This window comes from Tetrao urogallus (genome assembly GCF_951394365.1).
Source record: "Tetrao urogallus genome assembly, chromosome: 10".
Lineage (NCBI taxonomy): Eukaryota > Metazoa > Chordata > Aves > Galliformes > Phasianidae > Tetrao > Tetrao urogallus.
The window spans coordinates 3,323,690-3,351,172 of NC_136823.1; the positions used below are offsets into that span (position 1 = coordinate 3,323,690).

The following is a 27,483-nucleotide window of genomic DNA, read 5'->3' on the forward strand; positions in this document are numbered from 1 at the left end:
AAGTGACCTACAGCAGCAGAAAGTAGGACAGAAATGCCCTGGTTGAACTTGTTGTCTCCCTGAGCTTCTGATGGCACAGATCAGTCATTTCTCAATTAATCTGCAGACCACCATCTGTCTCCAGAGAAACGGCTGTTGTCTGCTGGTGACACGTCTACCTGTTAACTGCTCTAATAAACAAATCAAAAGATCTGCACAGGCTGAAGCAAATAGAACAGAAGATCTCCACCTGAATATAATCAAGTGTCTCTCTGAGGTGCAGTTCATATCAGGGAGGCGTTTTAAGAGTCCCTGGGTTGATGAATCATGAGCCATTAGTGGTGTTGCTGAGAATCAGCCATGACTTATTGCCCTGCTCAGAGACAAGAAGGTGTGAGGGGCTTCATGCTCTGTGAACCTTGGAGGTAGAGCAGGTGAGTAATTGGGCTCTGTCTGTGTGCAGAAATATAGGCAGAAAGAAAAGTGCCATGCCTGCCTGAGGTGGAAGGTGATGATTTCCTAGGTCAAGCAGAGCAGGGCTTCAGCACTTACATGCATGTTCTAGCTGAGGAAACTAGAACATATCATAGATGCATAGATGCTCAGCAGGAGGCAGTTGGGGGGATGTCCCAGATAGCCCAGCTCTTCCAGAATTACAAGCAAGCTTCTTCAGTTCTTGGTTATTTACACTCCTCTCTGTAATGCTGCTCAGTCTGCATGCCCTCAGTAGAGATTTTGCATTGATCTGAAAAGACACTTAAGAAAGCTGCAGTCCTAGTCTCAGGTCCTCACTTAAATGTCTGATTGTAAGCTCTGCTGGCTGTTCCAGCTGTTTTAGCGTGTAGTAAGTGAACAAATATGGGAGGGAGGGAGGGAGTGAAGGGTGGGTTTTGCAGTAGAGCTACAATCTGGCTTCTGTTCTGACACTGTGGGTTACCATTGTTTCCATGTCTTGTAACAGAGTGTTAGGCTGCTTGGGCTGTCTGGAGAAAGAAGTGAAATTAGACTACGAGCGCGCTATGAACAGGATGATCTTTGACAGAGCAATCACTTCCAAACCTCAGATATTTTCTTATGTCACCCTGCCAGACAAAGAGGAGAGGAAAGTACCAGAGAAAGGTATGGGAAATGGTGGAGCCGTTTGAATGTGGCATGCTTGTAGAATCTCTATGATAGGATTTGTGCTTTGTTGCAGAAACTCTCAGGTTTACAGTGGTGATTAGTGCTCGTAAGGGACAGCAGGAGGAAATGTTACCAGATTTTCATAGAATCATAGAATCACCAAGGTTGGAAAAGACCTAAAAGATCATCCAGTCCAACCGTTCACCTATTCCCAATAGCTCCCACTAAACCACGTCCCTCAACACAACATCCAGCCTTTCCTTGAACACCCCCAGGCTCGGTGACTCCACCACCTCCCTGGGCATCCATTCCAGTGCCTGACCACCCTTTCTGAAAAGTAATACTTCCTAATGTCCAGCCTGAATCTCCCCTGCCGTAGCTTGAAGCCATTCCCTCTGGTCCTATCACTATTTTGAGTATGCCCCCTCTTTTTTGGGGTGTACTTGCATGTTCATGTTACCTTCCTATAGCACGTTATCATTCATCATCTAAGCTGCAGTAAATCTGCACCCTCAATGGCACCAAATGCATGGTGGTATAATTACCTGTCTTTCACTGCAATAAGCTAGGACTGACTTCCTTCTGTTTGCTGTGCTCGGCTGTGGCATACCTCAGACGTGGAAGAACTCAGGCTCTTTCAGGCTCTTTCAGGCTCTCACACTTGTGTGACATGACTACATAAGAGAGAGTATCTTGTGCAATAAATCTTCCAAAAATTGGAACACCTTGACATGGCTCATAAGTAGCCTCTCACTGAATGACTCAGCTGTATCTTCAATGAGGAGATTTTGCCAGTCCTGTGTTCTCAATCAAGGAAATGTCATGAGCCAAAGTTTTGGGAGCATCGAGGACCAAGAGTTCCTCTCAGCCCCTTCTGGAAGCGTTCAGAAAGTCACTGCTGCAGAACAGCCACTCTTTCATCCAGCCATCTACTGAAACTGCATGAGTATACCTGGGGCGAGTCCTTCTCACAAACTGTGACCTAAAACAGGGCTGTACTCTTCCTCCATAACAGAAACTGAGATGCCCTTGCAGGCAGTAATGTGTTCTTTTGTTTGTTGCCAGGGCTCATCTGCATCCCAGACTATCCTTTTGGCAAACAACAAGCAGCCTTCAATTTTGTCTCGCTCCTGACAAAGCCAGAAGCCGTCCTCGTCCTTATGCAGGTGCAAGATGAGTGCAACAAGGCAGCTTCCATGTCTCTGTTTAACACAAGCTTAGCCGAGCATGTCAGCTTGGAGGAATTTGAAGAGATTCAGACCCAGACCTTCACTCAGGTGAGAGGAACCGTAGGCCCCCTAGGCAGCATCAGCCAGTGCTGTCCATGAGCTTGGTCATGCCTCGGTCAAGTGGCCACATAGGGCTGCAGAACCCCTTTTTCCTCTTCCTTTTCTCATGCAGATTGCAGTCCTGATTGGCAATTACGGGTTTCCCATTTGCTTTTATTTCCCCATCCCTTCAGCTGCAAAGCATAAGAGCTCTGATTTCTCCTGAAGGCTCATGGGGGTAATGCTTTCCTACACTCTATGTTCTTTATGTACTTAATTAGATTACTCCGCTTGCAATGCCAATAGACTAGGACAAAAAAAAAAATTGCAGCTCTGTAATAACTCTCACCAGAAGATTTTCACGCTCTCTAAATGAGGACAGCACTTTGCACACTGGAACATGGCCACGCACAGTACACAGCTTACTGATGGTTCTGCAGTAAATCGGGGCAGAGAGCAGGTATGGGTCCTTCCCAGTTCCACGCTGCTTCAGCTTGGCAGTGCTGTCATCCGCTGAGTGACTGAGGTTGTGTTATTGCATACAAGCAGCAGCTGCCTGTGGAGCAGAAGTGACACTTGGTGGTATTTTAATAAAAGAAAACACTGCAGGCTGCTTGCTGCCCTTGGCTACTTCCCTCCTTCTCCTCACTTGTCAAGAGAAGACAACAGTGTGTCCTTTACTTGCTCATCATACTGTCTATGCAACTTTTTATGAGAGACCCTGACACAGACAGCTCCAGGGATACTGTTCAATAGAAAAGAACAAAAAGGGAAGACTGTATGAAAAGAAAGAACAGAGCTCTCCTGCTTTTTAATATTGGGCTTTCTTTTTGTGTGTCTATCAGTGAAGGTGGACGCTGAGGCAGATGCCACACGTGTGTGCATAGAGAGCCACCACAGCTAAAATAGTGCTACTCAGTTACTTTGCACAGAGAGACCCAGCTATCCCGACCATACTGCTTTTTCATCAGCCCTTGGAAGATGACACAGTTCACTTTGTTTCTCTGCCCTAGGTGCAGGCTTTTCTCAAGGATACTTGGATCAATACGCTAACGACCGCAGTGAAGATCGGCCTGAGAAACGCAGGCAAAGGCTGGTACAACCTGGAGCAGAGCAGCTGGGATGTCTACCAGATGTCCAAACTACATAAGCTGATGAAGCGCGTCAAATTCATCCTGCAGGACTCGGTGCGCTACCTGGTGCAGAACTCACTGATCACATTCATCCAGCTTTTGCTGGATGCTTGCCATGGTATCTTGAATTGCTCGGAAGATATGGAATGGGGAGATGACCTCATCAATAGTCCCTACAGGTAAGGAAGGGAGAGAAAAGAAGGTCAAAGGATGGAAAGAGCGGAAAAGTGAAGTGCCGTTGCCTTTCTGAGTACTGTCGTTGCAAGCAAGCTTTGCACTGCAGGAGGGGTTTAGGCTGCTCCCTGCTCCCCCACCTGATGTACTCCCATGGGTCTGGGAGCCTGACACAAAGATTGTTGTTCTGGTAGTACAGATTTCAAGTGTCCTTGATTTAGTGAGATGAGACAGCACAGCAAAACCAAGGTCTGTTACCTTACCTTAATGTTCCAAAGACTAACCATGTCCAGCATCCTCAAAGGAGCAATTAATTACTGCTAACTACTTATTGGAGGCCAGGAAGAAGAATGCCAAGAGGCATTATGGATGCTTAATTCCATTCTTGTGTTAAAACTCAGGATTAAGATCTGTCCTAAAGAATACTGAATTCAGTCCAGGTGCCCACATTTTTTTTTTCCTTTGAGTATTTTAAAATTAAAAATATATATATATATATATAAATAAAATTGTCATTTTAAAAGGAGAGGTTTAGAAATAGAACGTTTAGAAGCTGAAGCCACTCATATGGGGCTTTTACCAGAGTCTTTGAAACCAGTGGAAGTCTTTACGCTAACTTCAGCTGATCGTGATCTGGGCTGGTGCCATGTGAGATGAGGAAGTGCTCCATACCATTTCTGGGAAGTGCATTTTGGGAGTGTTTTGGAGAGGCTGAATGCCTGCTTTGAAAAGTGTCTGCAGGTCTTCTGTAAAGCAGCTCTATAGGGTCATGACTTTTGGGGGTCTTAGGATGTCATGATTGCCACTTCCTTCTCCCTGCTCAGATGTGAGGTCTCAATGCCCTTACTGGTAACACCAGAATGCAGTTTTCTTGTTTTGATCTGCGTAGGGGTGTCCTCCTCTTCTCTGCTCTCATCTCTTGGTGTTTAGGTATTAGCATCAGTTGTGTACTGTCATCTCAAAAAACATCCCTGCTCTTCCTCGTCTCCTCCCACTGCAGGCCTCGAAGGAATCCAATCTTTGCTATTGACCTCGTGCTCGACGACAGTGGTGTTCACTTCAGCCCCCCTGCAGAGAGTTTTAAGGAATCCCTCCTTTCTCTGTTGGACAAGGGAATCCTGGTGACTCACGCTATCCCACAGCTGGAGAAGGTGACTATTCTGCATCCATAGTGATACAGCTGTGCAGGCTGTATTGCAGCTGGGCACAGACACCCTCAAGCCTGTACTGAGGGAGAGAGCTGCAGAAGTCGGTAGCGGGCAATCCAGTTTAATTAGTTTGGGCACATCACTGTGCTAATACAGTTCTATTCTAACAGGATTTCTCCATGCTGTGCACCCCTTTATTTTGCATGACTTCTGTTTTTGAAGTAGCAGGTTCAATGGAGAGACATTGCCAAGGGAGGTGGTGGAGTCACTGACCCTGGGGGTGTTCAAGGAAAGGCTGGATGTTGTGTTGAGGGACATGGTTTAGTGGGAGCTATTGGGAATAGGTGAACAGTTGGACTGGATGAGCTTTTAGGTCTTTTCCAACCTTGGTGATTCTATGATTTTATGTCTTAAGTAGCCTGGTTGCGTTGAGTTCATGGCAGCTAGCAAAAATAGGTTCATAAAGGAACTGGCACCTATTCCAGTGCCAGCAGCGTGGTGCAGATCTCTTCTGCGTATGTATCCTTCTCCATTTATTATAAAAGACCAAGCTCTCTATATCCTTCTCTCTGGGGTGTACCAAGACACGGATAGAACAATTTCTGAGGCACTGTAGAAGGATGACATCCCAAAGATGCCACCTCTTCTTTGGGGGCCGTGGTTGGCTGTGCTAGTCCCGAAAGAGCTCTATCCCTCCTCTTCCAGTACGTGTTGGAGAACATACCTGTCACAGGGACACCCTTTCTGGACTCAGTGGACCTTCATGAACCAGAAGTGGAAGAAATGCGTGTGGCTCTGCAGTCTGCCCTTCAGAAGGCACTGATCCCCCTCCAAGCCTACGCTAAGAAATACGAGAACTTCCTGGAGCTCCATAACAATGATGTCCAGTTCTTCCTGAAGTAAGTGGTGAATCGCCATGCCTATGAAACAAACAGCAAACCTTTTCTGAAGCTGTTGTGTGGATGCATGGGAGAGTGCAGGACCTGTTTTGAGCCCACTAGTCTGTATGAAGTGTCTCAGATGCCCATAACACCAGAGGCAGCCTTCAGCCACAGGCAGTGGTCCGTGATTTTAGAGGAAATTGGTGATGGCAGTGAGAATTTCTTTGTGCTTCTGAGAGCAGTCACATTCCTGACATGTTTGTAAGTGTAATTGGAGATATTAATGGCCCTAAAAATGACTCATGCTGTTTGAAAATCCAATTAGCATGCTTGACTCTGACCTCCTTCAAACACTGTCTGTTCAAGCTGATAACATTCTGTAGGAAGTAATGTTTTCTTCTGTTTCAGCCTCATTGTTTTCACTGCCGAAGCTCCTCTTTACACCTATGCTGTCCTTTAGTCTCCAGTTACTTTAATGGTCTTTTTTTGGCATCTTTTCTCCAGTCAGTACAAACAGTGGAGCTGAAGTCCCATTTTCTTTTGTTATTCCAAATTCAGTAACTTACAAATGCTGTGTGACAAGCTCCTATGTCTTCCCAGAACACACTGTTTTCTAATCTTCCCCTGTTTATACCTGCACTTTAATTTTGGCTCTGCCTCTCCTCTTGCCTTAACACCTCTTCCAGCATTCTTCCACTCCTTTCCTGCAGATAAATTAATTTTTTTGCTCATATTCCTCTGTTGACACACCTATTGTGCTCTAAAATCCGGTGTAGATTTGAACAAATCAGTTTGTGTCTGTCCTGTTTCTTCCTCCCCTGTAACGTTCCCCAGCTGCACACCAATTCAGTGTCTTGTTGTACTTTATTGTGATATAAATACACTCCACTCCCTATGTAGACATGTCTTCTGTTGTAAGGTCTAAAAGGCATTGGTGGCCTCTCAGTCTGTGGCTACAGAAGTTGTATGCATTCAAATAGGATCTGTTCTAATAGCTGTGAACTTCATTAACTTCATGTCTTTGGGTGGGCATGTCTGGACATCTTTTGAACAGCAGGGACATTCAGATAAACTTAAGGGCTACGTGATTACTTTTGTTGGTGCTTTTACTTGCAGAGACTACCAAGAGCAATGTCCATCTGCCCAGGAGGTAACGACTATAGTGAACACGTACTTGTCTGAAAAGGAAAACCTGGACAATTCTCTACCTAGTTCTGTCATCATTGGTCCCTTCAGTGTCAGAGTAGAAGGCGTTAAGCAAAACTTGTCCAAAAAGTACAATGCACTTGCCACTGCCATGTTGGACTTACTGGCTGAAAACCTCCATGCAAGGGTGAAGAAGGTAAGTCACCTGGTTTAATACGCTGCCTGTCAGTGTCTTGTCTTATCCATCTGCTTTTGAAATTGCTGTGGTTGTGAGATGGCCAAAAGGCAGCAACTGAGCCCGTATTAATGAGGAAGATTACGTTGGAGTTATTTGTTAATAAATAAAGAAATCAGGAGGAGAGATGCACAGACTCAACCAAAAGATGATTTATGTGCCTGACAAAAATCTTTTGAGATGTAAGTCCCCTGCCATCTTATAGGAATGTGTCTGTGGATTGAGAACCTCCACCTAATAGGAGGCTGGAATATCCTTCTAGTTGCTCTGAAGATGACTGAAATACAGACAGTTATTGCTTCCAGTTCTCAGTGAGATGGTCTTTTTGCTTCATCCTCCTGCAGATCTGCGATGCGTACAGAGCTGTCAGCTCGAGGATACATGAGGCACCAAACAATATTGAGGAGCTGACTGAGCTGCGGGAGTGGATGAAGGCAGTCCCTGAGCAGCTGGCTGTGCAGGAGGTAGGGCATGCTCTTCCCATAGGCACCAAGGGCAGTGGGGAGAAAACTTGTTAGTGCAATGTTTGGTGTCTCAAGCAAAAATCCTTTTTAAACTTACTTGTCTATGTATGCAAGGTCATATGATTCCTAGCTATCAGAATTGTATTTTTAAATATGTATAACACTAAAAAACACTGAAAATTAATACTGCTTTCAAAGAAGAAAGCAAAGCAAAGAAAGCATTTCTGCTGCCAAATGCTTATAGTGCTTAACTAATTTCTTCTAATAGGACACCTTAGTGCTGAGTTACCCCAAAGCAATTTGCTGAGTAGGTCTCTTTCCAGTTGTGCATGATAAACAAATGCAGCAAGCTGTAAGCTGACTTGTCCATGCCAAAGGAACAACCTGGAGGATAACCCATAGCTGGAGGATAACCCATAGCTGGAGGATAACCCATAGCTGGAGGATAACCCAAAGCACTCCACTACTGACCAGCACGTTTCACTCATGTAGAACAGAGAGAGAGATACGGTGGCTTGATCATTAGTGGAAGGAGAGCTTGGAAATTCATTTCCACTGTTCACACAACAGAGAAGCAGCCTTCCATCCCATTAAGCCTGTGTGACTAAGGCCCTCCAAAGGCACCTCATGAAAATGGTGTTGGGATTAACGTGTTTTAAAGGTGTCTTTTTTGGTCTGTTTCTCTCACTGTGTGCAGGAACTGATTTGTGAAGTCATGGAAGATTACAAAGTCATGGAGGAATTCCTTTACAATCTCACTGAGGAAGATTTCAATGACAAGTGAGCACGAGTGTCATTCCTCCCACTGTCAAAGTGGGACACTTTGCAGCAATTGCTACTCCCAGTGCTTCAGGGTCTATGTGTCTATCAAAAGCTCCAGCAGAACCTTTAAGTGCCACTCTGCTATATGAGCACTGAATTCTTGAAATGGAGCTTACAGGGAAGTGTGGACTCAAGCTGCCTTCAGGCCTGGGCCAAGGCAAACTGGTAGTTATTAACCTGTTAAAACATATTAAAGCTCTTCTATCTTGGTTTTTCGAAGACCTTTGCACAGTGCAGAAAAAAACCAACAGCCCACAAACAAAAGCCCACAGAAACTCCAGAGAGAAGCAGCTCAGCTCTAGCACAGCTTAGCGTTGGGTCTACTGGCCAAACCTGGCACATGCAGCGCTAGTAGGTGGTGGCTGCATCCCCAGGAGCTTGGCAGGTCCATGGCCTTGAGTATAATGCTGCAGAGCTTGCATCTGGCGTTGCACAAGCTCACGAGTCCAAATGGAGTAATAGTGAGCAATGGCTAAGTAAGAACCAAGAAACATGCCTTAGAATAAGCAGCCACATTGGACAGCCTCTCCTGTATCTGCATCATGCTTCCTGGAGCACTCTGCAAACGCCAGGGCTTCACTTTATCCAGGGTCACTTATCTATCCAGGGTTATCCTGGTCTCTCACTTCCCTGCTTAACAGGAAACTGGTTTTATCAGTAGTCCTGAAAAGCTAAAATCCAAAACTCCCAACCCATTTGTTCCAGTTCTTTGTGAACACAGTCGAAGAAAGACATTCCCTCTGGATGCCTACTGTTGTTTTGCTGTCTTCTGGCTTTTCAGCAAGATTACTAGGTTTGTACCTCTTAAAAAGACCCTCCACCTCTCTTGAGAGTTCTCAAATTCAATAGCCTAGTCATAAGGGCTGCACAGAAACAAGAAACTGGGAAGATTTGTTTGTCAAAACCACATGAATTTCTGTTTTTGTAAAGCTTCCCTGTTTGGTTGGAGTTTGCTTTCTCATTCTGTTCTTTTCAGCGTTTCAAACATATGCTCAAAAAGCCTCTCTCTTTCTCTCATGGCATCATGTGAGTGCAGGTGGGCTGCAAGTTACTGGCCCCTGAAAATAGCTGTGCAGACGGAGGCTGTTCAGCTCCAACACGTGCAGGATGAAGAGAGATTCCGTGAAATCCAAGTAATGGATCACAACACATTTGAAGAGAAACTGGAGGACATGAAGGTATTAAGCTACTGACAATAAACTGTCCAGAGATGGGGGGGGGCTTCAAACATTTTGTGGTTACCCATGGAAAACTTCAGATGAGATTTAAGTGATTTTAGGTCGATGTATTATTGGGCCCAAAATTATCCAAAAGAAACCTCTGCTTTTTATTGTAGTTGGGCTTTCATTTAGGACTTTCTGTTTTAATTTATTTTTTAATACAATACTCTTCCTGGTGAAAAATCAGTGTTTTCTGCAAAAGTAATACACAACATTCTAATTCTTGGGCATTGCAAGCACTTCTTTCTTACGTACTCAGTTCCCTACAAAGCATCTTCCATGATGTGCTGCCATCAAGGGTGAAATAAGAGAAGTCAGGGAGCTCACCTTGCATGGAGGACCCTGAAACAAGGGCAGAGTTTTGGAAAAATCTTAACTTTGAATATAATGAGCACACCAGGAAGCTGAGATTTCCAGAACTCAGGTTCTCAGCCCCACCTCACGCCTGCCTTTTCTCTTCCAGCTGACTGTAGGTGAATTTTCTGTCCAGGTGGACATCAGACAAGCTCATACTTTGGCTAACGAAGCAAGACTGGTCGGGAAGCAGCTGAAGGAGCTTCAGAATTTGGCCATTCTCTACAACAACCGGGAAAAAATCTTTGGGATGAAAGTTACTAATGTAAGTATTCCCGTACCTAGAGAATCCTAACCTGTATTGGGCCTCCTGGGTAGGTAGGTAGGTAGGTAAAGCAAGTAATAAGTCACAGTTGCTCCAGAAGAAATTCTTCGTGCTCTTCTGGGTTTTCTGATGCTGACTAGGGGCACTCCTTAATCCCATAGAGTGGCTGTGCTGCTCTATCACTCTGTGCTGAAGAAGAGCTGGTCCCAGATGAGTGTTCATGACCCTGATATCATAGAATCATAGAATGGCCTGGGTTGAAAAGGACCACAATGATCATTTAGTTCCAACCCCCTGCTGTGTGCAGGGTTGCCAGCCACAAGACCAGGCTGCCCAGACCACATCCAGCCTGGCCTTGGATGGATCCAGGGATTATATTGCCCTTTCTACGAGAGATTTTGGGTGTACGTGCTCAGACTTGAGTGATGTTGATAGAGGAGTCAGAGGGGTGCGTCTCAATGCAGCAGATAATATGCATCGATTTCTGTAAGGCAGTTACTGCAGTTGTGTGGATGTAAATGACAGTGGTTGCATAGTGGTGAGCAGTGGTGGCAGGGCTCAGATGGTGACATGTTCTCCTACAGCAACAGTTTATATGGTTAGAAATACTCGTTTTTGCCTGTGGCTGTTCAGCTGTCAATGCGTCACTGTCACCCACATCCAACCCAGTCTGGCTGCAGAGCAGAAGTGAAGCTTACACAGTGCTTTCCTACTTCTCAGGCTGTGATTATTTCACTGTAAGGGCCCAAATTCCCATATGTTCAAAAGGAAGTGCACTGTGTGCTTCTTCTGAGTGTACGTGGGCTGCCCGTCAAGGCCTCTTCATTCACAACAGAGCATTTGTAAGGAAAGTTGGGGGGGTGCTTTCTATCCCAGATGTGCTGCAGCCTGGCCATGTAATGCCCAACTTTGCTGTTTGCTCTTTGTTGGAATCTATGTTGTGGTCCCAAGAGAAGACAGTCTGATGCATCCTCTTGAAAGGAGTAGTTTTCTCATTGCTTGCTTGAGGTTCGAAAAAGAATTGTGCCCTTTTTAAGCCTTTTGACGTGCTTTTTTTTCTTTCTTTCTAAAGTACAAGAAGCTATCCAGGATGGTGAAGGACTTCCAGCCATATTGTGATCTCTGGACTACGGTGTCAGACTGGCTGTACTGGTGTAAGAGCTGGATGGATGGTCCCCTCGTTGAAATTGAAGCTGAGCAGCTAGAGAAGAACGTCAATAACTCTTTTAAGACAATGCAGAAGTGCGTGAGGCAGTTCAAAAACTCACCAGGTACCTGGACTGTGTGGGGAAAGGATGGTGGTGCACGTATTGATATGAAGAACATCACAGCATGCTCAGCACAGGGAACTGTAAGGATGTCACATGAGTGTGTGGTGTGTATTAGAGCCAGCTGAGAAACTGCTCATACGGCTTTTCTCTTTTTTTTTTTTTTCTTTTTTTTTCTGTAGGTATGATTCACATCTAGATGCTAGTTTTGCTGCTTCAAGTACTAGCTTGGCATAGAAACAACCACCCTCCGGATTACTTTTATACCTAATTCTCAAGACAGCACTGAGATAAGAGCCATCCTCTTATGCTGCAGTTTGTTTCACTCTGTACAAATTATTAAATATTATCTAGTTACTCATAAAGAATGAATATGTAGTCTGGTGGCTAATGAGAGGCCAGAGGCTCGTGGGTTTAAAGCCTTAGGTCAGGCAGGAAAGAGATTTGAAGCTGGGTGCTGTTCTTTGGCCAATCTTATTTCTTCCATGGGCCAATTAATTTAATGGAAAGTCATAAAAGATCTTATTTAAAAAAAAAAATAAATTGCAAGGACTGGAAATAATTTGTAGAATGCAGGAACTGTTTTTCTTCCTATGTAAATGTATATGAAATATAAATGATCTCATCCAGCCCTTGCAAGTCACATGAAGATCTTCTTATCATCACCCCTAGTAAAAGTGGAATTGAGTGTTCAGTCACAGCTTAACTTCCCATTCCTTGATGCTGGGAGATCCGTTGGTCATTCTTTGGAGCTAGTTCTAAAATCTACCAGATGGCTTAGATTGAAATATATTTTGCAGTGGGAAATTTTTGATTCATCCTTTTTAACTTGAACTCTCTCTTAAACAATGCCATGAATCAGCCCCAGTGGAGGAGGTGATGAGTGGATGCGTAACTATGAATCATTATGGTAAACAGAAATACTAAGAATACCTGCTCATATTCGTGGCAATATTCCCTTCCACCTGGTATAACGTGTGCTTTGGCCTTGAGCCTCCTTTGCATACCACCAGCAGGGATGTGGGGTGCTCACATCCTCGCTGCCACTACGCAGCACCGCCACGCAGGGTGCAGTCAAAAAGAGGCGTGTGTGGCAGCCAGAGCTCAAAAGGGAATCTTACGGTGAGCTCTGGGCTATGGCACACTTCTGCTTAGCATGGACTTGCTTCTAGCAGTTGTGAGGCTAATGGGCAGGCCTGCTTCTGGAAGCATCTTGTATCCTTGCTTAGCAGCAGCACAGAGACAATCTTCAAGCCTGCATTTTTTCCGTTGCTTTCTCTCCTGCTGCTTTTACCCTGTGTCTCCTGCCCATACCCTGTGTCTACAAGCGCCTCAGGCTTTAGGTAACTTTTGTAGGAAATTAAGGCCACTTCCTCACACGCTGTTATTGCTGATGGTTTTTTTTTCCCGATTCTCTTCCTGAAAGCATGCCAGGGTGTGGCAATGGAGTTCCGAGACAAGATTGAAGAGTTCCGACTCTACGTCCCCTTAATCCAAGGGCTGAACAATCCTGGTATGAAAAGGCGGCACTGGGAGATGCTGTCAGAAGATACGAACATGGATATCAAGCTAGAATCCGATCTGACGCTTCGTCGCTGTTTGGATATGAACCTGCAGGACCATATTGAGAGTATTACCAAAGTGGCTGAGATAGCTGGCAAGGAATACGCTATTGAGAATGTGAGGAGAGAGGGATTTGTGTCCCATTGTTTTTAGGGATATTTCTGTTGGACTTCTGTTGAGCAGCCATTCGTTGCCTTGGTGGCACTCATGTGCTTCCAGAGCTTTATGTGCATTCTGCAGCACATCTCAGGAGTCCCTTGGACATGGGAGCAACGGCCACCTGATTAAATTCGTGCACTGGAAGTTATTTTGCTTTGCAAGGAACCCACAGTTGCAGCGTGACAGCAGTACCTGATGGTTATGTTGATCCACTGGTTGGTTCCCTCACCTCAGTGTGAGATTGGTAACTGTTCAAGATAAAATCATTCGATTGGCAGCGTTCTGCCTGCCAAAAGTCATGTCAGGAAGATTAGCTGTGACTAGAAATGGAGGTCGCAAATCCTTCCATGTGGTGAATGCGTGCAGGGAGGATTTGCTGGCTCTGGAGATTTATAGGCTGGATAGTCTTCCAGTTTCAGTTCATCAGTGCTGATGTGATCTAAGGTGGTATTAGTTGAAAATCATTACTGTATGGCAGTTTTTGTACTCTGAGATCTCAGGTGAGTTCCTAGTGGATAGCTGCCCCTTCCACAAAGCCATCATAACCATTATCATTAACAGAAACTCTGCTGGCATCCTCTGTGCATCCAAGTAGTATCGGTGATGCTCTGGATTCTGAAAATGCCTTCTCCTCTCCAGATGTCCTTTTAGGACAGCATCAAGGCGTTGAGTCCATGGGCAAATGGATGCATTATATACACAGCTGCAGTTTTCAGTGAAATCCAAGGGCAAAAATCTGTCAGCAGGCATTAGGAGAGATGTGGGAGATGCAATAACCATCGCATAGGTTGTACCTGAGAATTAAATGTGTCCCTCTGTTCTAGGCACTCAACAAGATGGAGAGTGAATGGAGCTCTGTTTCATTTACTGTGTCGCTTTACAAAGACACGGGTACCTTTGTTCTGAAGAACACTGATGAAGCTTCTCAGCTCCTAGATGATCATATTGTCATGATTCAGAGCATGTCCTTCTCACCATTCAAAAAACCTTTTGAGGACAGAATGAACACATGGGAAAATAAGCTGAAGATGACTCAGGTACTAGTCTCTTAGCTACATATATCTGAAGGCCAGCACCTAGCACGTGCTGCCATGCTTTAACATCAGCACTGTGGGGGGTTACACAACTGTCAGGAAGATAATTTCTTGGGAGGCAGAAGTCTGGTTAAATCTCTCTGACTCTAAAAAAAGGGGACAAACTCAGTGCCTTATTCTGCAAACAGAAGTGATGAAATTTCAGCCCTTTTACTACCTTTGACAACACTTCTTGGTGGCATCTCTAATAACATTACACTAAGTGGGCCTTACAGCTTCTTTACAAGCCATGTGCTAATCATGTTGAACTAAACCCTGAGTGCTGTCCACACAAAACCATTTACATATCACAGGATAGAATGCTGCTGTTCAGAACAAGATCTGGAAAACAATGCCTTCTGTGTCAGACCTGAGCCTGAATGTGCAGGATGCAGCAGGGCTCTACCAGCAGAACAGCATTTTGTTGCAGGGGAAAAATTTCTGTATAACTGTCTTGCTGGAGAACTCTCTGTTTGATTTACAGCAGCATTGTTGCTTGTTATTCATAATTGCCTGTTTATTGGTGCTTACCATCTGGGTGAGCTTGGGCCATAGGCTGCTAGAGAGCTGATCTTGTCTCACAAGGATACAGAAATGCTACTGTAAGCCCTAAGGCAGAAGGTGATGTGGGGAAATGCAGTTATTTACTGCGTAGTTTTGACTGTGACATTTTGTTTGCACCCTGCCTTTCCTACCTTCTTCCTTAGGTTTCGCTCATTCCTGTCTGTAAAGGCTCATGAATCCTCTCCTGGGATGTGGCTTAGCAGGGTTAGCTGATGGGGTATGGCAAACACAGCTGTCTGCATTATGAGGAAACCACTTCTTGCTAGGTCAAGTGACTGCATGTGTGCAGGGAATGGTAGAAGACAGCTTCCTGTAAGCAAGGATGGTTTCCTCTGGCAGGCAGAAAGGCAGTCAGACACACCGCTCTGTGGGCTTAGGCAGGTTCCCCACACCTTCCAGTCTTCCTGCAAATGCATGACAAACAGGGTTAACTCTGTGATGTCTACCTTAAATGATTGACTTTTCATTCGTTCTCTTAATTTGGAGAAGATTGTTTGAAGATCTATTTGTGGATTGTTCTGTAGGCAAGGCTTTAGCTAGTTTATGTGAGACAGGGGAGAGGATGTGACAGAACTGCACAGTCTGAGGTGTTTTATTTGTCATTCTTTTTGCCCAAAAAAGCTCTTTTCACAAAATGAATTCCCAGCTCATTGTACAAAAGCAGTATCTGCTGTGAAATACAGAAACACGAGCCGCAAAAATTTGACCTGGCACCACAAAGCCCCTTTGAGATCAAGTATCAACTTATACGTAGATCCATACCGCCTCCATTAAACTCATAAGTGCTGATTCTGATGCCTGCTGACAGCAGTTAGCAATAGGAGTGTTTATATAATTTTATTGTTTATTTTCTGAGGAGAAGGACCTTCCAGTTCCTGGCTCTGCAATTTACACTGTGGTAGGTTTAGGTGCAGCATCAGTTCCTTTTTTGTTTTATTCATTCATTTCTTAGCATGTTTTGTTGCCCAGTTTTGATTGCTTTAGTCAAACAGGTTCATGGAGAGGTGTCCTGTCCTTCCCACTAGGATGTCCTTGAGGAATGGTTGAACTGCCAGTGCTCTTGGCTCTATCTGGAGCCCATCTTTAGGTCAGAAGACATCAAAAGACAGCTGCCAGTGGAAAGTGAGTGCTTTCAGATGATGGATGCAGACTGGAGGATCATCATGAAGAACGCTAATGAAAATCCCGAGGTGAGTGCCTTGATAAATCGCAGTTATCCCAAATTCCTTGGAGCTGTATCACACAAGAGTTATTGCTTTTGCAATGATCTGGGCATGATCAGTGCTGTATAAACAGTAAGGCCTTGCCCAGATCAGTGTGCTAGATTTCTTCTCTTGGACCGTGAGCTTTCCATGCTAAGTCCACAGAGTCATTCTCTGTGAAGTCTTGCATCAGTCTGCTGTCTCTCATGGTGTCTTCCCTAGCACAAAGACTGTCCAACAACTCTTGTAACCAGCTCCAACTCTAACCACAAGACACCTCCCTCAATTCTTCCTCAAGGCTGAATCTGTAAGGTAGTTTAGGGTCATTGGTTTCTGTGTCCCAATCCAAGTGCTCTGCACTCCTCTGCTTTCCAATTCCCAGGACTCCATCACCACTTGTCTTCCTTATTACAAATGTTAGTATTTAAAGCAATCCAGACATATATTTGTCATATTCATAAGTACTATTTCCCCTCCTTGCCCACAAAGCTCGCACCTCTGCAGATCCTTGTGAAAGCTCTCTTGTGAATGAATCATTTTGATCCTATCCACTGGGCAGCTCAATTATCTCCAGTGCCTTATGCCCACATGCTCAGAATACTGACGTTTCCTGTGTCCCTGCTCTGCTTATAGGTGATGTCTTTGTGCCCTGATCCTGTGCTGCTAGAAAACCTGCAAAAATGTAACAAATTACTGGAGCTCGTGCAGAAAGGGCTGAGTGAATACCTGGAGACCAAGAGAGGTGCTTTTCCCAGGTAACCTCAGATTTCAGTGGGCTGGATCACACTTTCTGGTTCAGAACATATGAAAGGAGTGGTTCACTCCAGTTAACTGTGCCAAGAAAGAGCAGAGCAAAAAAATGTAAGCTTATGATATTGTCATGAGAGTGCAAACATCGAGAAAGGCTGTGCCTTTCAATGCTGCCATCTGATGGGGAGAATACAGGCAGGCACAGAAGTTGTAAGTGAAGGGTGGTCCGGTTGCATAGTGTGTATCTGTGCCTTTCCGTTGGGATTGGTCTGTAAAGGATGGCAGGAAGCAAAATAACCCCCATGTAACTGCCCCTTATTCCTGAAGGAATGCTGCTATTCTTTGAAAGCTGCTTTTCATGAATGTAATTGATTAATGAAGAAGTAGAGAGAGGTAGATGGCTACACAAATACAAAGAGATCAATGAGCAGTCAAAAATGGGGCTTGTTCCTCCTCTTGCCAGGACTCCATCCGTGATGCTGTGTTAAAAAGAATCTCTTCCCACAGCTCAGTCTTTGTTTTCAGGTTCTACTTCCTTTCGGACGATGAGCTGCTGGAAATACTGTCCCAGACAAAAGACCCCACTGCTGTACAGCCTCACCTTCGGAAATGCTTTGAGAACATTGCACAGGTAAGCAAAGCAAGCGCTTAGAGGTTTGGCCCACCTCTGGGGAGCTCATGTCATGGGAACTTAGGGGCGTTCTGAGATCTGGGGGAGTTTTCATATTCTGCTGTGTGGAAACGTATCTCCTGTAAGCACTGCAAGATGCAAACTGCCACCAGGAGAACGCAACAAGTTGGCTCTTTCAGGCAGCTTCCCTCTTCCACGAGGGATAAAAGCCTTGAGTTCGTTCTGCCCTTTTCTGAACAGCATTAAGAAAAGAGGTGGGGTGGATAAGTCACTCAGGCTGCAAAGTATAAAAATACATCTCCAGCAGAACAGCTCTCCACAGTTAACTGGCTGCCCTGGAGAGGGATCCGAGCAACCTCACTTCAGACATTTCAGAGCCAGACATGTGCCTGAGAACTGGATGCACATGATTTGCTTTTAGACAACGGGGGAAGACAGGCATCTGCAAAAGACAGCTTACTGGAATGTTTCTTAGATGACCAACTAAGGAGGAGTGGACGCTCCTGAAAATACCTGTCTGTCTCACCATGGAGGCTGGGAGAAAGAGAGTAGCAGAATGATTTGGGTTTGGATTTGTGTTGGATCTTTGCACCCGCAGACGAGCGACATCTTTCACTAGATCATCTTGTCCAGTAGCCTAATTGCTAAATAGCTCAGACATAGCTCTCTACTCACAGACACCTGGTGAGGGTGGTATCCCCTGCTTACAGACAGTCTCAGGAGGGAGTAAACAAGGCTAAATTGAACTGAGTTTCTGCTTTCATCCTGATTTAGGGGCTGGGTGGGGTTAACCCTGCTATTTTCCTCTTTATTATTCCTAATTGACTTCAGACTCCACGCTAGACACAGTTCACGCCACTGCAATACTCAGACATGGAAACCAATCTCCTAGTCATTAGCTTGGGAAAATAGAAAGGAAATTGAACTGGAAACCTGATGCAAAGCCATTGGAATAAATAAGGGGACTGTCAGTGATATGCTGGGGCAGCAGAGAAGCTGTTAAAATTTCACTTTTAAAACCAGGCACTCTGACCTCAAGGAAAACAACCTGAATCTACAGAATTGAACAAGAATCAAGGGTTTGAATTCCAGACAGGCTGAGAAATGTTCATCCCACCTATAATTCGATTTGCTTCACCTGAACAAAACCTGTGATGTGAATCTCCTATTTTTGTGTGATCACCCTCCTTTTTTTTTTTTTGAGGAGGTTGTCTTGCACATCTGTGACACTTTGTTATTCCCAGCCAAGTTGGGCACCACATTTATAGGGAGCATTCTATGCTGCATCCTGACTGTCGTTCAGTGGCTGGAAGGCAGGGATAGAAAGTTGCCATTCACGTCTCCTGTTGCGTTTCCTACATTAGCTACAGTTCCAGGAGGATCTGCAGATCACACACATGTATTCTGCTGAAGGAGAAGAGGTGAAGCTGTTTGCTGCCATTTATCCCACTGACAGTGTGGAGGACTGGCTGCTGGAAGTTGAGAAATCCATGAAGGCCAGCGTACGGGACAACATAGAAAGATCAGTTGGTGTTTATCCAGAGGTGAGAGTTTTATCACAGACTTGCAGTTCTGTGGTGGCTTGGTCCTAGGCTTACCACAGAAGTCACCAGTGATGGGGCTAATGAATTGGTGATATTCTAGCAGTTGTTGAATACAACCTGCAGAAGGCATAGTTCAGCAAACAGTTCATGGTCCAGAGGATGCAAGCTCTGCACGCTGATTTGACGACTACAAAATACCTCCCTGCATCACAGAACAGCCCTCTGAATCCATTTCTATTCCCCTCTTCTTTCGTAGAAGGATACTCTCTTAGAAGGTCTTCACCAGCACTCATGTTTCACACGCTGTGCTGAGGGCCAGTAAAGGCAACAGTCAGTGATCACAGGGAATGCGTCTTGGTTCTGTATAAAAGCTATGCTGGTAGAAAATAAGAAATAAAAAGTAAATAAATAAGGAAAGTCTCTTAAATAATAACTCAGTTCTTATTTGTTAGTGATGCATCTCACAGTAGGAAATGAGTCATTCTTACTGTCATTTATTTTCTTGTTTTCAAGACCCCTCGTACTACGTGGGTCTTGCAATGGCCTGGCCAGGTGACCATTGTTGGCTGTCAGATTTTCTGGACAAAGGAGGTGTCTGAAGCTCTGCAATCAGGAGATTTGTCCAGCAGGCTTTTCCCACAGCTGAGTGCTCAGGTAGGAAAATGAAGGTAAAGGTAAGATCTTGTCAGAACTGAAATTCTCGGTCATCAGATAGCTTGTGAATACAGGCAGGACAATCTGCTATAGCAGAAACACTGACATACTGCACCATCAGAATTCCAAGGGTTGTGCTTTTGTCTCTTAACCTGAACCACCACGTGTCTACTACCTGAAATCAGCTCCCAAAACCTGGTTGGCTCCATGTATATTGCTACAGGGTGTTGTTTGGAAATGCACTCCTGCATGGTATGGTTCAAGAAATAAGTAACAGGTTGCCATCATCTTAATGATTAGGACGTTTGTTGTCATAAATCTCAATGCGAGAACTGCTAATAGTATCACTGCAAACTCCTGCAGCTTCCTCCAGAGGGGAGCAGAGGGGCAGTGCTGATCTCCTCTCTCTGGTGACAGTGACAGTACATGAGGGGAACGTCTTGGAGCTGTGTCAGGAGAGGGTCAGGCTGGGTGTTAGGAAAAGGTTCTTTACCAGAGGGAAGCGGGCATGGAACAGGCTCCCCAGGGCAGTGGTCACAGCCCCAGGCTGCTGGAGTTTAAAGAGCACTTGCAAAAATAAGGTTTGAATTCTGAACGGTCCTATGTGGAGTCAGAAGTTGGACATGATGACCTTTTGGGGTCCATTCCAACTTGAGATACTCTGAAGTGATTCTCTGAAGTTCCATGGCAAGGCAGCCCTGAGCAGTATTTGCTTCCTGAACATTCGCCTCTCTGACAAGAAAGAGGCAGAAACTGCTGGGACACAACCTGTGGTCTGTACTTAGCAGGCAGTAAGGTTATTGCATCGTGTTAGTACTCCTGGGTTGTTGGGGTATGGATTGTTCCACAGTATTTTCCTTACCCAGCTGGCTGATTTGGTTGCTGTGGTCCGTGGCAAACTGTCGAAGATGCAGCGAGCAGTGATGTCAGCTCTCATTGTGATTGAGGTCCATGCCAAGGATGTTGCAGCAAAGCTGATTGAGGAGAATGTGACGAGCGTGAATGATTTCGAGTGGATCTCCCAGCTCAGGTAGAGAGCCCAGCTGTTGAACCTCACCTGGTCTCCCTGGCCAGTCTTTATTCTCTTCTCCCATCAGCCACGTCTGTGACAAATGGGAACAAGAGTTTGCATGATCTGTAAGCAGTATTTGTGAGGCACCTCTAACATCCCTGTGAGAAGTGGGACTCAGGTCTCCTGTAGATGCCAGTTCTAAGGCATCTGAGACAGACTTAGACACTTCAGCAATAGAGACTGTGCTATACCACAGAGTCTCAAATGCCTCAGTGTAAAAGGGCTTGCTTCTGCCTGAGTAGGAGTGCAGTGCTTGATAGAAAACCTCATTTCAGGTCCTGTGAAAGCTCTGAACATCCCGCTGTGTTACCTTATCTTCTCTAAAGGCAAATCATGACATGCAGGTCTCTGAACCCGCAGGCTGTAATTCTATGAGCTGATGTATTGTCTGCCAGAAGGCTTATATCCTTCTGGTGTCGTGTTCACTCATCACTAGATCCTACTGGACCAAGGGAGACCTGTACATCAGAGCAGTCAATGCTGAATTTGTGTATGGCTATGAGTATCTTGGGAACACTGGCCGCCTAGTTATCACACCCCTCACTGACAGGTAAGGAAATTGGGTTTTGGGTAGTAAATGTACCTTCTTTTTCTGGAGGAACAAGCCTCGGGAGAGCTTAAACCAAGAATCTGAACGTGTCAGGCTTGGTTCTTAATGTATGTAAATAGAAATCGTTTGTGCAGTAATTGTCTCTGTGAGATAGAACACCTTGGCATCGGTCCCACTGTGTTCCTAGTGATCAGTGCTCACACCGATTTGCTTACTTTCTTTCTGTTCTTAATGCAGCACTCTGGCTCGTCTAAAATGCCCTCCTGATAGCTAAGGAGCTCTTCTGCAAACCCCTATAAAAAGGATGTCTAATACTCTGGAATATGCAGCAGTAATAATAGTTACACCCTTTTGTAACTGTCCTTTTTCTGGGGAGTGAATTTATAGCCAGTGGCAGGAGGATTTATCCATGCAGGCCCTCATGAATACTAATCAAGGCCACATAGCTAACTCCTTCACAAAGTGCTGCATATCTAAGCAGCTCTGCAGAAAAATAAATGATGGATTCCTGCCTGTCTCCATCTGGAGAGCTCATTTCTCCTTTTCCTGAAGCCAGTAGTAGAAATACTTCTCATTATCTGGTCTCATTTTTGTTGCAGATGTTACCTGACGCTTACAGGAGCTTTGCACCTGAAATTTGGAGGAGCACCTGCGGGACCAGCAGGAACAGGCAAAACAGAAACAACGAAAGAGCTGGGGAAGGCACTAGCCATCCAAACTGTGGTGTTCAACTGCTCTGACCAGCTTGACTTCATGGCTATGGGGAAGTTTTTCAAGGGACTGGCCAGGTACAACACTGCGTGTCATCGCCCACGAGAGGGTAGGGATGCTGGTTGCTGGAAATAGGTGGGTATTTTTCATAACAGCCCCAAAGAACCAGCAAAGCCACACTAAGAAGGTTGCTGTGTTCCAGCATGAGCAAAGTTACAAAACTGCCAGAATAGGTGGACAGTTGAGCCAATTAAAACAATAAAAATGAAAAGAAATCCTGTTCGTTTAAGGCGGAATTCAAATGCTTTGCACCAGCCCTCTATTAGACACCTGTGCAAATGTTTCCAGCTCTTGCTTTTGTTCTAAAATTGTTCACGTTGGACTGAGATTCAGCCCAGAGGCAGCTTAATGTTAAGGAGAGCTTGCTGGGTGTATCTGAAATTGAGTATCCAAGAGAGATTGCTTTAAACCCTGAGGAATGCTCTCAGAAAAGCTTTCCTCTTCTCTGTGTATCAAACAGAGCTGGTCCAATTAGTCTGTTGCATGCTGGTGAATCTGAATTAGTTACTCTAACAAATGCTGACACTCTTTTCTCAGACGTTTTATTTGTAAGAAATTATTTTTTAAACCACGCTTTGTGGGAAGATTACCCACCTATAATGCCTTCCAGCTTTGTACATAGCTTTCCAAGCTTTGAAAAATGGCCTTGACCTGGGATGCATAGTTGGGGTGATGGACTATGGCTCCTGCTCCTGTTCACTGTGACGCTGGGATGTTGGGTCCACTCCTTGTTCCCCAGTATGTGACTTTATAATTTCTAAGCCTAGCTAAACCTGCAGCAGTGTATTTGCTCCTGTTTGACGTTCCTTACTCCCCTCTTATTTCTCTTCTTGCTCAGCTCTGGTGCGTGGGCTTGCTTTGATGAGTTCAACCGCATTGATATCGAGGTGCTGTCTGTGGTGGCCCAGCAGATCACAACCATTCAGAAAGCACAGCAGCAGAGAGTAAGTAACAAACATGGGGATGCAAAGGCAGACAGCTGTCTTTACATGCACTGTCACAAGGGACGTACAGGTGCAGCTCAGAGAGGTATAAATAATACCCCACCTGTGGCACGTTGTGTCAGATTATTGTGTTCACTGTAGATGAGTTTTATAACCTCACCTTAGCCTTCACTGCCACTACTGCCCACACTCAAAGTCTCAGCTTGAGATGCTGTGCCAGCAGACTTCAGTGTGGGAGACACTGAGCTGATAAAAATTGGAGCTGTGATACAAGGCAGCCACCCTCTGCTGCGAGTTGCTCAGCACCACATTTATGATCCAAGCTTTTGTGGGTTCATGAAACCCAATGTGCACAGAAAAAAAAAATGCATGTTCATGCACTCACAGTTGCAATGTAAGATGAATTGTTGGCTTTACGTGGAGACTCAGCTGTCAGCCATCTGGCAGCCAGCCTCTGCTTTGCTCCTCTGGAGACTCACAGGGGTTAAGACCTGAATCTGTTTGACTTTGACTCGGAATTAGAAACCTGCTGTCTGTGAATTCTTCTGCACTGCTTTATCACCTATCTGAAATTACTGAAATTACACGGATCTAAAAGGATTTCAGTTTCTTTTTGCCCTCTCCTACCACAGATTAATTCAGGTCCAAACTCTCCTGCAGAAAGAAAAATATTGAAAAGGTGTTGTGTGTTTATAGCTGGAGGAGCAGAACTCTGTTCAAAAAATAAAAAAGTGTGCTATCAGTAAACCTTCTATGAGCCTGATCTCTTAAACAGAGAGAAGTCCTGCTGGTAAGAGTGGATTCCTGCAGTGGGACCACATTGCATCGCTACAGCTGGGTGCAGCTGCGCATGGCTGTGCTTCATAATTTAACTCCTGAAAGCCACTGTTTGCCACGCCAAAGGTTCAGCTGCCTTTTCGTAAGTCAGGCTTTGAGACGGATGACAGTTTTTATTTCCTAGGTGGATCGCTTCGTGTTTGAAGGAAAGGAGATCCCCCTGGTCCCATCCTGCGCAGTGTTCATCACAATGAACCCCGGATATGCAGGACGTACTGAATTACCAGATAACCTGAAGGTAATGAGAGTAGAGAGCACAGGCAGAAAGAAGAGTTGCGATTCACGTACTGGATGCCAACCAGACCACAGTGTGGTCATTGCAAAGTTTAGGAAATAACGTTTTGGAAGGTTTCTGGGATGACTTTCAGCTTTGAATCACATCTGTAAGCAGATGGTTCTCATCTTTCAGTCTGCAGGCACGCTATCCCGACAGGTGTCAGGTACACTCACGCTGTGCCCTCAGCACAGTCTGAGGCACAAACTCAGCCTTCTCAATTTGCTGGAAGAAAGCAAGAAAAAAACAAACCTTGCTTTATCTTGTGCTGGAATTGTACATTGCAGGCTCTCTTCCGTCCGGTGGCGATGATGGTCCCGGATTACTCCATGATTGCTGAGATCTCACTCTATTCCTTTGGGTTTAATGAAGCTAAAGTCCTTGCAAAGAAGATCACCACAACGTTCAAACTATTGTCAGAGCAGCTCAGCACGCAGGTAGATGCTTTAATGTCCATGAATATGTTTTACAAGTGTGAGTTTTCTCAGTCTAGGCACAGAGTACCTCCGTATGAAGGAAAGTTGAAAGGGTTGGGCTTGTTTAGCTTGGAAAAAGAAAGCTTTGGGGAGGGCCTCACTGCAACCTCCCAGTTCTTGAAGGGAGCTTACAAGCAGGAGGGGGATCAACTTTTTACATGATTTGATAGTGATAGGACACGGGCAAATGGCTTTAAACTAAAAAAGAGGAGATTTAGATAAGATGCTAGGAAGAAATTTTTTACACCGAGAGGTGAGGCACTGTAGCAAGCTCCCAGAGAAGTTGTGGATGCCCCATCCTGGAGGGGTTTAAGGTTTAAGGCCAGGTTGATGGGGTCCTGGGCAACCTCAGCTAGTTGGGGGGCAGCCCTGCTCATGGCAGGGGGGCTGGAACTACATGATCCTTTGTGTTTCCTCCAACCTAAACCATTCCATGATTTTATGATGATTTTTAGGTGATGCTCACGTATCCAATAACACTGTCTCCTCTGTGCCTCTTCTAGGACCACTATGACTTTGGAATGAGAGCTGTGAAGACTGTCATCTCAACAGCTGGCAACTTGAAAAAGGAAAATCCTACTATGGATGAGGTAAATATGCTTGTGCTTCACACTGTCAGAGGCTTATGTCACCTTTTCTGCAGCCTCAGAGGAGAGGCAGGATCTTTCAAGTTATGAATTCTTAAATCTTTGCAGGATCTGATCTGCCTGCGGGCTATCAGGGATGCCAACATACCCAAATTTCTGCAGGATGACCTCAAGCTCTTCAGAGGTATAGTCTCCGACTTATTTCCCAAGATCAAAGAACAGCCTGTTGATTATGGCATCCTGGAAGAAGCCATTCGCAGAGCCTGCGTCAAGAAGAGTCTGAAGGATGTTGATGGTGAGGGGGGAGGCTCTCCACAAGCACTCTCTTTGGGCCTTGTGCTTTGAGTCCAGTGCTGTGCCCTAGGAAAGAGACAGGTGGTCCCAGACCCACTCTGCTTCACCTTCCTCTGCAGGTTTTGTGACTAAGTGCATCCAGCTGTATGAAACCACTGTGGTTCGCCACGGCCTCATGTTGGTGGGGCCGACAGGCTCTGGGAAGACGAAGGTATGGTTGAAACACTGTGACCTTGGCCCCAGCAAACTGTTGCTCATCTAATAGTGCAGAGGGTTAAAATTCACAGAAGGCTCACACTGCAGCGTTTCCAGTCTCTCTCAGATAGAAACTAGGAGACAAAGATGGTTTCATGCTGCCTTTTAGTACTGGCTCATACCCATGGGGAAGTACAATAGTGGCTTGCTCTTTGGAGTTGGGAGGTTAAGCTGAGGCTTCTTGGCATTGCTGCTGATTTCTAAGGCTGAGCTGTACTTTGAGCCTGAACATCTGGACTCAGCAGCATGTGGTACCTCAAGATGCTTCTTCCAAAGGAGATGAAAGTTCCTCCCCGTGCTTCTAAAATCCCTCGTTTCTATGAGTACAGCTAGGCATCCTCTTGCTATGGCATTGTCTTTCCCTGTGTCTCCGTTCTCACTGCCCTTTAAATGCAGTTGCTGTGAGCACACGGCTTTGTTGTTATGGAGCCATGGCCGTTTATCCTCTTGCTCTCCTACTTCTGCAGTGTTATGAAGTCCTGGCAGCTGCAATGACGTCACTGCAAGGTCAGCCTGCAGCCAGTGGTGGGAATTACGAACCAGTCAGCTACTTTGTACTGAATCCCAAATCCATCACAATGGGCCAGCTTTATGGAGAGTTTAACTTATTAACGCACGAGTGGTAAAGTACAAAACCTGCTTTCCTTCCTTCCAGCTTGGATACCCTTATCTTCTGGTCTTGAGGGTCTTCTCTTCAAAGCTGAGAACTCTTTAGGATAGTGGCATAAAATCAAAAGCAATCAAGTTCTTATCCCTCACCGAGCTACAATAGCCAGTCATGACGATTTAAGCTGACATCTTTTATTGTGCACTTGGCCTGGCTGCCAACACATGCCCAGACAGTACAGCAGCTCAGCTGGCAGTATGAACTGCATAACAAGGAATAATTCAATTGCTTTGGAGCAAATTCCTCTGCTCTAAGATAAAGCAGCTTAAAAACTTGCTTTGCTTCTGAAGGAAAGTGATCTCTGTACTGCGCACTTGGATTGTTCTGTATGAATATGCTGGTTGCCTTCAATAATGCTGAGGGATGACTTCCAGGCACAAAGGAGCATTTCATTCCCAATGCCAAGGCGCCTGATTGTCTATCTCAATAGCCCAGTTGTCCTGCTACTGCCTGAGTTTCCATTTGTGGCTCACTCATCCAGAGGCTAAGGTGTGAGAAGCTGTGTTAATCTCCCCATGGCCCTGTCCCCCACCACTTAGCAACAAACTATTGAGCGTGTTCTATAAACCCAGGGATACTAAATAGATATTAAACTCATTGCCTCCAGGAAAAGTGCAAGCAAGAAAGCACTACTGATGCCAAGAACCAGAGCTTCCAAGCCTGGGCTCTCATGCATTGTTACTGACAGTCGTTCCATAGGATCTTCTAGTTAAGCCTGATGGTTTATTTGTGATGTAACTCTATCCAAGGGCAGCATACAGTCACATCAACATGACAAAAAAAGTACGGCAACCACACGAAACACATTTGCAGACATAAATCCATCTGTTTTAATCAGCTGAGCTTTAGAGCAGACTGTTTTCCCTTGATCTCAGTAAAATACCCTGGACTTCACTATCACTGTATAAATATGTATTTAATAATGGGAGTGGAGTTTATGGTCTGAGCAGACACTGCGCTCCGGTTTTCTGTGTGCAGATTAAGTCCTTGCTGCCAGCAGCCACCATTCCCTGTGTGTCTGCTCTCCTGTTTGCTAGCTCCTGCACCACCTGCATTCAGATACAGCTGATGATGGGAACTTCAGTCATAAGGAGGGTAGAGCTGGACTCTTTAGCTGGACTCTTTTCATTCTCCTAA

General features: G+C 45.2%; 1 protein-coding gene across 1 annotated transcript in view; it reads left to right on the plus strand.

The window, feature by feature from the left end:
• DNAH1 (dynein axonemal heavy chain 1) overlaps nucleotides 1–27,483 on the plus strand; it is a gene marked incomplete at its 3' end in the record, with an annotated part of 72,181 nt that overhangs the window by 11,544 nt on the left and 33,154 nt on the right. Inside the window, exons 9-36 of the mRNA XM_079540465.1 lie at nucleotides 941–1,098; nucleotides 2,167–2,378; nucleotides 3,383–3,681; nucleotides 4,677–4,827; nucleotides 5,530–5,723; nucleotides 6,822–7,047; nucleotides 7,431–7,550; nucleotides 8,248–8,330; nucleotides 9,409–9,550; nucleotides 10,056–10,211; nucleotides 11,284–11,482; nucleotides 12,906–13,159; nucleotides 14,026–14,238; nucleotides 15,864–16,028; nucleotides 16,674–16,795; nucleotides 17,316–17,421; nucleotides 18,786–18,965; nucleotides 19,479–19,619; nucleotides 20,486–20,649; nucleotides 21,128–21,241; nucleotides 21,841–22,029; nucleotides 22,851–22,956; nucleotides 23,918–24,031; nucleotides 24,355–24,504; nucleotides 25,047–25,133; nucleotides 25,239–25,425; nucleotides 25,544–25,635; nucleotides 26,147–26,301. Coding sequence (XP_079396591.1) covers nucleotides 941–1,098; nucleotides 2,167–2,378; nucleotides 3,383–3,681; nucleotides 4,677–4,827; nucleotides 5,530–5,723; nucleotides 6,822–7,047; nucleotides 7,431–7,550; nucleotides 8,248–8,330; nucleotides 9,409–9,550; nucleotides 10,056–10,211; nucleotides 11,284–11,482; nucleotides 12,906–13,159; nucleotides 14,026–14,238; nucleotides 15,864–16,028; nucleotides 16,674–16,795; nucleotides 17,316–17,421; nucleotides 18,786–18,965; nucleotides 19,479–19,619; nucleotides 20,486–20,649; nucleotides 21,128–21,241; nucleotides 21,841–22,029; nucleotides 22,851–22,956; nucleotides 23,918–24,031; nucleotides 24,355–24,504; nucleotides 25,047–25,133; nucleotides 25,239–25,425; nucleotides 25,544–25,635; nucleotides 26,147–26,301 — 4,479 coding nt within the window. The remainder of the gene's footprint in view (nucleotides 1–940; nucleotides 1,099–2,166; nucleotides 2,379–3,382; nucleotides 3,682–4,676; nucleotides 4,828–5,529; nucleotides 5,724–6,821; nucleotides 7,048–7,430; nucleotides 7,551–8,247; nucleotides 8,331–9,408; nucleotides 9,551–10,055; nucleotides 10,212–11,283; nucleotides 11,483–12,905; nucleotides 13,160–14,025; nucleotides 14,239–15,863; nucleotides 16,029–16,673; nucleotides 16,796–17,315; nucleotides 17,422–18,785; nucleotides 18,966–19,478; nucleotides 19,620–20,485; nucleotides 20,650–21,127; nucleotides 21,242–21,840; nucleotides 22,030–22,850; nucleotides 22,957–23,917; nucleotides 24,032–24,354; nucleotides 24,505–25,046; nucleotides 25,134–25,238; nucleotides 25,426–25,543; nucleotides 25,636–26,146; nucleotides 26,302–27,483) is intronic.